This window comes from Bidens hawaiensis, unplaced genomic scaffold (assembly GCF_021521415.1).
Source record: "Bidens hawaiensis isolate Kalapana, Puna unplaced genomic scaffold, B.hawaiensis_p1.1 tig00053636_1, whole genome shotgun sequence".
In the NCBI taxonomy this organism is placed as follows: Eukaryota; Viridiplantae; Streptophyta; class Magnoliopsida; order Asterales; family Asteraceae; genus Bidens; species Bidens hawaiensis.
Window position 1 is genome coordinate 14,405 of NW_027499653.1, and position 11,431 is coordinate 25,835.

General features: G+C 34.8%; 1 protein-coding gene across 2 annotated transcripts; it reads right to left on the reverse strand.

Annotated features, from left to right (window-relative positions):
- Nucleotides 1–8,836: 8,836 nt before the first annotated feature.
- On the reverse strand, nucleotides 8,837–11,224 carry LOC143600176 (putative 38.1 kDa protein). Of its 2 annotated transcripts, none has more exons than XM_077077936.1 (6): nucleotides 11,009–11,224; nucleotides 10,725–10,912; nucleotides 10,579–10,635; nucleotides 9,610–9,769; nucleotides 9,477–9,545; nucleotides 8,837–9,055 (listed from the first exon to the last, which is right to left on the reverse strand). In XM_077077936.1, the coding sequence occupies exons 1-6, from the start codon at nucleotides 11,207–11,209 to the stop codon at nucleotides 8,954–8,956; spliced, it is 777 nt and encodes a 258-aa protein (XP_076934051.1). In that variant the 5' UTR covers nucleotides 11,210–11,224; the 3' UTR covers nucleotides 8,837–8,953. The 2 variants fall into 2 exon arrangements, with proteins under 2 accessions (XP_076934051.1, XP_076934052.1); XM_077077937.1 differs by lacking the exon at nucleotides 8,837–9,055 and adding an exon at nucleotides 9,164–9,388.
- Nucleotides 11,225–11,431: the final 207 nt, after the last annotated feature.

The window sequence follows — 11,431 nt, forward strand, 5'->3', positions numbered from 1 at the left end:
AATAAGAAAACATGGTGAAATAATAAAGAACGGAAAATCAAAGGTGATAAAACCCGTAATCTTCACTCTTGAACGTATATCTTTTCACCGGATGCTCTCTTACCTTTAAAACCGCAAAGAATCTTGAATAATAGCTCTCGTAAACTCCAAATTCGTCTGGTGGTTGTACAGTATTGTTCAGGTTAAGATTAGGGGTTTTTATATACTGAAACATGGCCTAAAACAACTTGACAATAATGTGAAACTATCTGGAAATTGTTGACCTAGGCGCCGCGCGGTCATGGTTGGTTTCCATGGTCGCGCGGCGCATGGGGAAAGGGAGGCCGGTCCGACCGGCGTGGTCTGACCGGTTCCTTCCCGACGAATTCCGGCTTCTCGAATTGGCTCGTTTTTACTCGTTTTTCACCATTTTTTATTATGATCAACTCCCGGAACCTACAAAACATAAAAATGTTAGTTGTATACAAATCTTGACTAAAAACAAACAAAAACTAATTAAATATTAAATAAAATATATAATGGGAAACATAAATATTTAGCGTTATATCAGGACCCCACATGGCTAACAGCGTGGATGATCAAGTCAGTAGTGTATTTGTAATTTAAGTACATAATGATCAAGTTTAATGACTTATGTTTGGCAGAAAATTGTGAGTTTGCTCTTTTTTAGCCTTTTAATATTAACAAATCCATTTAGGAAATGTGAATACCCAGATGAAAAACCACATACAAACCCATAGTCTCCGGTCCCGAGGCATCCCATCAATACAATATTTAAGGTTATAAAATCATACGCCAATGAAATGTAGAACACTAAAGCTAGAAAGTTTAAGATTTATATCACCGACTACTTAGCATACTCTAACGTTAAACCAACCCAAGGATCATATGATAACTTATTCAAACTTAAAATTCATAATATTTTCATATTCATACTAAAAATTGAGGTTTGAGTATGGTTCGACCTTTCATTACTTATTTTCCATGGACAAAACGTTTTACCCACTAAAGATTATTTCTATTCTTTACCCATTTATCAAATTGTCCTTTCATTCTCAACTAAACCTACCTACACATCACAAGTTAAGTGTATTTTCTTTTATATTATCTCATATTATTAGTAGTTTGAAAAACCAATTTCCGATAATTATCATCATATCTCATTTTAACGCAAAAAACTATATTCAAGAGACATTTTTAAAACTTTTTTATTTTTTTAATAAATTAAATTTAAACTATGACTCAAATATCCTATTTCCACACTTAAATTTTGCATTTTCCTCAATGCAAGGATAAGGACGACTTAAAATAAAAATAAAGTCGGACTACAAAAAACTAAAAATCTAAAAATTAAAAACAAAAACAAAAATATAAAGTTAAAATAAGCTAAATAATGGAAAAGACTTAACTGCTATTATGCGCATGAAATATGATGCCAAAGTCTTTATCCATGAATGCCCTCCAATTACGAATGTGCTCAGCAAATAGTACCTCCTTCTCTCATACATGAACAAAAGCAGAAAAAGTTCAACAATATCATATCTAATAATATATATTATCAAGATGATAGATATTATGTATTCAAAGTGTTTCACCAACCCACAAATATATAAAATAAAACATGAATAATTAGAAGGAAATAAATAAACATGAAGTATACGGCTCCACTACTACTCCATCCCCACACTTGTCTTTTTCATTTAACTCTTCTTGGGGGTCCTCATTCTAGCCCACTCAATCTTTCTTCAAAACTGCGAAACTCAAAAACGCAAAAACAAAGAAAAACTACAAAAAACTATGTTGGTGACTCGATTAATTATACAAACTTTGAGAAACCTCCCAACACTTGAACTTAATCAGGAGGTTTCTCTTTGATCCGGACCCTATCTAACCCGTTCAGTTCCACCCGGTACTTGTTAAACATTAAAACTTTATCAGTGGAATTGAAAAATGTTTTAAAAATCCTTAACGGGCCAGGCCACCAAAATTAAACTTAACTGGCACAAACCGGATGCATGACATGTATCGAGAAGTTAAACTTCAATGGATTCTTTTTTCCTGTAAACCATCTTCTGACTTGCAAATAGTTTCAGTTTGCTGATGCTCTTCTGGCCTTCTCCCGTGGTTTTGATTTTTGAGTGACATTTATTATAATTTCCACGGGTTAGCTGTGGTGTTCTTCCTCTACCACCACTTTCATATCTTCTAGTAAGGCTTCAAAAAATGCTAAGTCACCCTCCGAATTAAACTCACCTATTTCATCATACCAGGCAAACCATCTAACTCAAAATCCAAAAACTCGTCCTCCTCACACAACTTATTCTTGCCTTTTTCCTCAATCTCGATTGTTGGCTCCTTAAATTGTATTTGAATCATTAAGCCTAGCCGAAACTCCTCTACAATATCCTGAAGTGGTCCATTTGCATTACAACTATGGATAACACGTAAGAAATCATGTAATATCTCTTCTGGATGTGGTATGCGATCCATCATTACGACATATGAGTCTTTACAACCGATAACATTCCCCATCTTATCAAACACCACGCAGAATCTTGGCTCGTAGTAACACTCCATGATGATCACTGTATAGATAAACTTAAACAGAAAATGATCGCGGACACTAAATAGTAGTAAGAAACAGTATATAAAAAAACTAAACTAATTGAAAGCAATAAAACTAATCTATATTAACCTAACTCCTACGACTCAATAACAAAAACAAAACAAATAGCACGTATGTAGCAAGCAAGTCTAATCAAAGCTAATGAACGCAATCTCCAAGAGTCCCGGCAACGGCGTCAAAAACTTGATGTGATGGAAGTAGTCAACTATTATTAACTAAACTGTGCTAAACTAGACACTAAGTAATACTCTAGACTATAGAGTAAAACTCGACTAAACTATTGACCTGCAAGTGAATTGATTCACTATAGTATAGCTAGGTAAGTCCTGATATTGAATCCACGAAACTCTTTAAATTACGTATATTAACTAATTAGACTCAACAAACTGACATGACTATTTATTTTTATATTTGTTTAAAGGGGGTTTGAAATTACTAAATATTAAACTAATAAAATAACTAATTTAAGAAAGACAAGTAATAAAACTGTAACATCCGGAAATTTCTAGAATAATAAAATATATTATTTGCGTTGGAAGAATTAATTTGATTTAAAAGAATAATAATAATAATATTATTATTATTATAATAATAAAGATAGAAGGATGGTAGGCTAAAAGATGGAAATTAAATATGGACTTAAGATGAAGATGTGCCTAAGTTCCATGGGCTTAAGGAGTACAAATACCCCTTAAAGCTTAATACTTTCCATCTCCATCCATTTACACCATAGCCTCCACCATAAAAAACACACACTTAATCCAAACACTCTCTACCCTATTCTCTTCAACGATCTAAGACCAACCGAAGGTAAGAGATCATTTATCTCAGCTGACCCAACATATTAGATTTCGACATCGCAGCCCCGAGATGTCGAATGATCCGTTTGAATCTATATCTAGCTTTATACGGGTGTTTAATCAGCCAAAAACGATCTTAAGGGCCACCTTAGCTCAGATCTGGACACCCCGAAGCTACCTATGTCATAAACGATCAAACCCCGACCAACCATGGTGGTTAACGGGCGGCTGACAGCGCCGGAATCGAAGAAAAACCTTAACACGCGAAATGGAAAGTTGAACATAACGTTATGGCGTATAAGTATATACGCCTTATAAGTTGATTAGCGTATATGTATGTAGCGCATATGTATATGGTGTATAAGTATGCTTAGCCATATATGTATGTATATAAACGTATAAGTATGCATGCCGCATATATGTATGTGTGTAACGTGTATGTATATGGACGTGTATGTATGACTTATATGCTAAAGAACTTACACGCTATAGGACTTATGCGCCATAACTACTTATACGCTGGAAACAACTTACACGTTGGGAATAACTTATGTTCTAGAATATATTTCTAAATAAACGAAAGATAAACAGTGTATACGTACGTAAACGATAGATATGGACTTATATGATATATGAACTAAAGATAAGTAATTAATTAATAAGGAAAGGTAAAGTTTAAAATGAAGATTCGATTTGATTAAATAATTGAACTTCAGTTTTCTAATGAGCTTAACCCCAGCCAGGGGCTCTGCCTCATGGACCCTTCTAGGGGTTACAATAACCCAGGAAATATGATATAATTAGGAGTAGTTAAGTGATGCTTGTTAATTGATAAACAGTTAGCCGTGCATAGCTCAAGAAGGGCATTACCGTAAATTCAGAAAGGAATCGCTTGCAGGTGAGTTTCTAGCCCTTTCCTTGTTATGTTTTCGGGGCTGTGTGCATGCTTGATGTGATTAGTTAATTCACTTACCTTAAGTGGTAAGTGTATGACATGTGATTATTTTATTTATATGATGTATGAATGATATATCTATGTTATAGAAAAGATTGGGAGCATGTATGAAAGTTTATAAATATGAGTATAAAGAAAGGTATGGTATGGTTGCATGGAAAGAAAGGACAGGACCCTAATAATATCCGAGGAAGAAGGGGACCGAGCCCTAATAATACTCGAGGAAGTAGGGCGTCATGCTCTTTAAAACGTATAAGTATGTAAAGTAAGATTAAAAATAAAAGTAAGAAAGAATGAATGAAAGAAAGAAAGAAAGAAAGAAAGAAAGAAAGAAGGTATATACTTATGTATGTACGAAGAAAAGATGAACAGGTTGAGTAAGTAATATGTATCTTCGGATATGTATAAGTAAGTATGTGTATGTATTGTACGTTGCCTGATTAACTAGAACTCACTCAACGTAGCTGACTTTTAGTATGCACGCAGGTAAATTGACTGAAGCAGCTGGCTTGAAAGAGAGACATGTGGCATGATTTTAAGGGACTGGCATCCAAAGAAGATTTGTCATGATGTTTTAATAAGCTACATTATGTTATGTTTTAAAGACAAGCATTGAATGTTTGTAATGAATGATTGACTTTTATTATTTCCGCGAAAGTTTAAATTAACTATGATATTTAGAACTGTGTTTATGAGTAAATCCGACGTCTATGTAAGGCACAGGGATCGAGGCCTTACAAAAACACAAGACAATTTAGTTTGACTAACTCAGATGATGATGAAAAACCACTTAGGCTTGAATCCCGTAAGTTGCAGTTTTCAATTAATTGGAAAACACTTGATATGGAACTGAGATCATGACATAGACACTTAAAAAAACCCGAAAAGGACCCCTGACCCTTCTCAAGAAGACACATATGGGTTTCTAGTAAGTTTTAGACACCAGTTTATATATTAAACTCCCTTACGGTTATTTAATTAATTATGAACGAGTGAGTACCTTTATAACGAAATCCTACCTTATAGCACGAAAATCAAAGGTAGTTTAATAAATTCAATTGACTCGATAGACAAGGTTAATTAATCAAACCTAGACGGACTCCTTACAGCCTTTTAGGTTAGTATCACACTTTTATTTGTTTGACTAATATTATTATTCCTATGTTCCTATTGTAAATCAATCATAAACTAGTCAAAAACACACAGTCAATGACTTAACAAAATCCTATTATACGACAGACAATCACGAAGGATAATGTGGAATAATAAAATTCATCAATCCAAACCAAGCACACATATGCATCAATCAAAAGAAATCAAACAGTTTACTGATTCATAAAACCATAACTAAAAGCAAATCCCAATCAAAATCAAACATTGACAAAGGTTCATCATAAGCCCAGGCGGTCTATAATGTGTAGCCTAGCATGTTAAAATCAAACAAAATAGTATAAAGAAATCATGTTGAAAATAATAGAAACAAAAGATTAAAGGTGATAGAACCTTTAGTCTTCAATCTCAAACGTAAAGCTCTTCACCGGATGATTCCTTGCCTTCAAAACCGCCAAATAACTCCAATATAAGCTCCAAGAAACTCCAAATTTTTCTAGTGGTCTATGGTTATTTTCAGGTTAAGGTTAAGGTTAAGGTTAAGGGTGTTTATATAGTGAACTAGGCCCAAAACCTATTAAAAAAACGAAACTTTCTGGAATCTGAGGCTGGCCGCGCCACGCAACAAAGTATTGGGTTTGGGGCCCTGCGGCGTGGCTTACTCCAAACCGGGGGGGGGGGGGGGGCGAGGTCTGACCGGTTCTCCTTCCGGTTCCTTTCCTGATACGTTCCGGCTTCTCGTTTAAGCTTATTTTGACTCGTTTTTCGCCCTTTTCAACTACGATCATCTTCCGGAACCTACAAAACACATATAAGTTAGTAGTATACGTATCTTAAATAAAAACAAACAAAAACTAATATAATAGGATATAAAATATGATATATATATATATATATATATATATATATTTATCATTATATCATTATTGTGATGCCAACTATGCGGGAGATCCGGGTACTCGTCGTTCGACTACTGGGTAGGTATGTTTGACTAATTGGTTCGAGTGTCGTATCGTGGTGCATCAAAAGGCAATCGAAGGTGTCGTTATCCACCACCGAGGCTGAATATCGAGCTTCAGCAATCACTTCACAAGAGTTAGTTTGGTTAGTTCGGTTGTTGAAAGAATTGAACCAAGAAGTTGATCGTGGGGTGAAGTTATGGTGTAGTGCATGATTTGTTGTGCGTAGCTGATCGAAGAGGCTAGGTGTAGGTTAGTCAATAGGCTATAGTGTAATATGGCCCATGCGCTATGGATTGTATAGCGAATGGGGTCCATGTTATAGATTCAAGTTCAATACAATTAACAATCAATTAAAGATTCAATTGATGTTAATACTATAGCTAATCAATAATCAATCGGGCAGTGGCTCTGATACCACTTGAAAAACCATATTCAGATTTATTATGATCAATATACAGTTAAGATCTAGTCACTTGATATGATTATACAATTAGGTCACTTGTATTACGTTAAGCTAGATGACGAGAGAACAATCGGCAGCGTAGCGAGGCTCAGACGATTAATAAGAATAATTACTTTCATTAATTAATACCTTACAGATATATATAGACGATGACGTCATTAGTTATACATGCCATAACGAATGAGCTTCATTCGTCATCATACGTTCAGTATTAATACTTTAGACTAACGAATAACACATTTGTTGTCCTCATTCATTAACAAACCTAACGAATGGACCAAAATAGATACGAATGAACACATTCGTTATTAACTACTCTAACGAATGTGTCATTTACATAATGAATGTACCAAATACATTTACTAATATACCCTTATACATTATAACAAGACCAAATACAATAAACAAATACCGAGACGACAAAACGTGTAATAACATATGGTGTGATAATAAGTCGGCTATCCAGTTGGCAGAGAATCCGACTTTTCATGCAAGAACGAAACATGTCAAGGTGCATTATCACTTTGTTTGAGAGAAGATACTTAATGGTAAAGTAGAGCTAGATTACATGAATACTAACGAGTAGGTAGCAGATATGTTAACTAAACGAATGACAAAGAAAAAGCTTGATCAGATGTGTTCGGTCATTGGAATGAACCGATTCGGTATTGAGAGGGAGTGTGAAATTATCAATACCGGTTAACTAGTTGGTACAATAAGGGAGGTTCAATTGATCTCGAATGGGCGGTTTGGAGGAGATCATAGTACAAGGGGCTGAAAAGATAAATTCGTTTAAACTTGTTGATTAAGTTTCGGTTTATATTAATCTTTTATTTATGTTTATTTTTATTTGAATTTGAGTCGGTTTTCAATTTATTGTAAGGCAAGTTGTTACCCTATTTAAATCTTGTTTCTTTGTTTATTATTAAGTTGATTAATAAGAAAAGTGTCGATTAGTTGATCAATCTCTCCGAATTGTTCTGTTCATGAGCTCCGGGTTTAACAGGAGATTGCTGGTAAAAAGATTTATATTTCTTCTAATTTTGTTTATTTATTTTTTACAAGTTGGTTGATGAAAATGTGATTTTTTTTTCTTTTTTTCGGGTTTTCAGGCAAGACGGCTGCAACAGTCTCGATAGAGTTTTTTAGGTGAGACCGGTGGCTTGGGTAATGCGTCAAAATGGTTCGGGTTGAAACGTGTCTTTTTGGTATGGGTTGAAACAAGAACTTGATGAACGTTTTTGCTGTATGTTTAACGCATAATTAGTGTATTACTTGTGACTAGAGAAACATTCTCTTTATTGGAATATTAATATAGCTTAGAACATTCCCAGCCTGTCCCCTCATTCCGATCTCTATAATTACACCATAAACATTACATTTCTCTCATGTTAAATTAAATAATATTTTTTATACATTTATCATTACAATTTTCTCTCCCTCTACTCACAACTTCAACCCTTTAATTTACAATTATTCTTTGTATTTGTATCATGTTCTCGTTTCTTTTAAAGACACAACAAATCTTGGTATTTAGCATGATGCTTTAATTAGTGTTGGTGGTGCTGTGCGCTTGATTTTTCTTTTTACTAAAAACCTTTTGTGATAGGGGAGCAAAGCGCGATCAAATGGTTCAAAAGCTGATAGTTTATTTATAGGCTTTTGAACCGGATGTATCTAGCTAGTTGATTGTTTATCAAAATCAAATAGTCAACTAAATGATAAAAGATTTCGTCTTGATCCATAACACCATTTTTAGCTAAACACCAAAGGTACAGGCGAGAGTTCGGTACATGTTCGGTCCACTTATTCGATCGGTGCTCCCACATCATATCAGGAAATATTAATTCATTTAGTTTGTTAGTTAGACAACTTTCATTTGTAGAGCTACTTAGTTGTTTCCAACGGGTCATGAATAGTAATGTAGTTTTAACTTACACCGGGAACCAAGCATTAGTTAATAAGCATATACCATCGAAACAACATAGATACGAAAACTAAACTAATTTCAACAGTTTAATACCATATTACACTGGCTTAATATCTGTTTTCACGTCGATTCTTTCTCCACTCCCATGGCATTTCAGGGTTCGACGAAGCCCACAACCCGATTCTCTTAGCCCGGGCATCTTTCTCCCACTAATATCAAACCAAATAACCCATTTTCAAAACCCAAAAAATCATATTATTATTACCACAATCACATAACTTAAAAGTAATCAGTCACCTTTCCTAACTGTGGTCATGAATAGTAATGTAGTTTTAACTTACACCGGGAACCAAGCATTAGTTAATAAGCATATACCATCGAAACAACATAGATACGAAAACTAAACTAATTTCAACAGTTTAATACCATATTACACTGGCTTAATATCTGTTTTCACGACGATTCTTTCTCCACTCCCATGGCATTTCAGGGTTCGACGAAGCCCACAACCCGATTCTCTTAGCCCGGGCATCTTTCTGCCACTAATATCAAACCAAATAACTCATTTTCAAAACCCAAAAAATCATATTATTATTACCACAATCACGTAACTTAAAAGTAATCAGTCACCTTTCCTAACTGTGGTCGTTTATCATAGGCAGTATAATGCCATGCAAGTCCTTTCTTTAACATTCGTTTCTGTGTAATTGTTTTTTGTGAATTAGTGGTGTTAGACATTAATAACATGAATGGATTTAATTACCTGTACAAAGAGGCCGTTGCAGTAAACGTCTCCAACAAAACGGCCATAACGGTCTTCATCAAAGACTAGAATTTTCAAACAATTTCCATCAACTATCTTCACAAGCTCTTCCTTCGCCTCTTTGCCATACGGCTGTTGGTTTTCAGGCGCGTCTATTCCCCTGTTTGGGCAGTGGAACACTTACATGATTTTTCACTAACTTCGAAATCATGATTATAATTATACAACTATTCATGATATATATATATATATACTTAGTAGTTTTTGGTTATGAGAGTAGCCACTCTTGAGTTACTAAAGATCAGCTCGATAAAGGTAAAAGCTTGAATCCCATCGAACTTAAAGAAGCTCGAGTCTATATTAGAACTCATTAAATAAATGAGCATGATCCTGAACTTTACATATTACTTTGTATTGTAATTTATTAGTCATAAACATTATTATCCTAGAAATTAAAATAAACATTATTATCCTAGAAATTAAAGTATATTTTAGCAACACGCCAACACTAATACAATTTTATATAATATAAAGAGAGTCGTTATTCAAACCAGTTATATCACGAATCAGTTTTGTTAAGCATTTTTCTTAGTTCAAAAAGAAAAGTATTTACCTTAGTAACATTCTATTTATTAATATAGATTATTATGAAGCTTCTGTTTTCTTTTTCATATTAATACTTTGAAATTGCAATTCACATCCAAAAAAACAAATGTACAGAATAATTTTGTGTATGCTATAAAGCATCATGTTCAATTCTCTTTTATTTTAAACTTTGGCATGAAATCCCAAGTTTTTATGATATGAACCTGCCTGTTCTAGGTTCGACCCAAAACATGTTTAGACTAAACCAGAACCCACGAATACGTGTCAGATTCCTGACGTGTCAAAAATTCACACCTATACCTTATCACATTGGCCCAGTTGGCCATTTGGGCACTTTATGGTATTGCGGAGAGCAAGACATGCCTTAGTCTAATCCGGTACTTTCTTGCTAGAATCGCCTCATTGTTAATATTTAGCACCCTGCATCAACAAATAGTATGATCAAGAAACCATCCCCCACTAAACTTAACAACATCAGTATAACATGAATACGAGTAAATACTAAATACCGATAACCCGCATCTATAATTTGCTTGTGTAGTGCGTCTGCCATAGTGTAGCTTCTCTGGGACCGCGCTATGCTGCGCTCAACCGCTGCCACGCGTACCTCGTGGGGCACAAGAGATGACTCTCGACTGTCTGTGGTATTAACATACACATTCACACCATCCCCGTCTGGTACTGTCTTTCCATCCACCTTTGGTAATCAAGTGAATGATATTAATATGCAGAAGTAATGAGAAAGTGAGTTTTTTTAAAGTGTGACTGTGAGAATAAGAGAATGTGTTCTCACAGGAAGTGTGTGTAACTCAAACTTGAGTCCTTCCACTACCAGTGGAGCTTCACTGGGGAGTTCATTGAGTGAAACAGGAATAGGAAGCCCGTAAAATGACAATAAGCCCTTAAAAAGACAGAATACACGAGTTAAGAAGTTTGTTAAAGATAAAAGTAGACAAACGAGTCGAAAATCATCCGAACTAAATTTCCGATGCATATTTTATGCCAAAAAGATGGAGCCATGTTGCAGAAAATACCCATTTTGGGTTGGCCTAATAGGCTCAAGCTCATTTGTAGCCGGTCCATTAGGATTTGGCCGAATGAGCTGACTAGTAGTGGGCTTGAGCCCACATATAGAGGGACTCATACCCAGACATATATGGGATGTTTGGCTTAACCCAAATGAGCTTACTAGTACTGGGCTTGAACACACTACACT

Excerpts from the sequence above, each read along its gene's own strand:
- LOC143600176 (XM_077077936.1), bottom strand. The coding sequence starts at position 11,209 with ATGCATCGGAAATTTAGTTCGGATGATTTTCGACTCGTTTGTCTACTT. Across the intron at positions 9,770-10,578 it reads AAGTACCGGATTAGACTAAG|GGGAATAGACGCGCCTGAAA; the intron begins GCATGTCTTGCT and ends CTGCCCAAACAG. Across the intron at positions 9,056-9,476 it reads AACGACCACAGTTAGGAAAG|TGGGAGAAAGATGCCCGGGC; the intron begins GTGACTGATTAC and ends GTTTGATATTAG.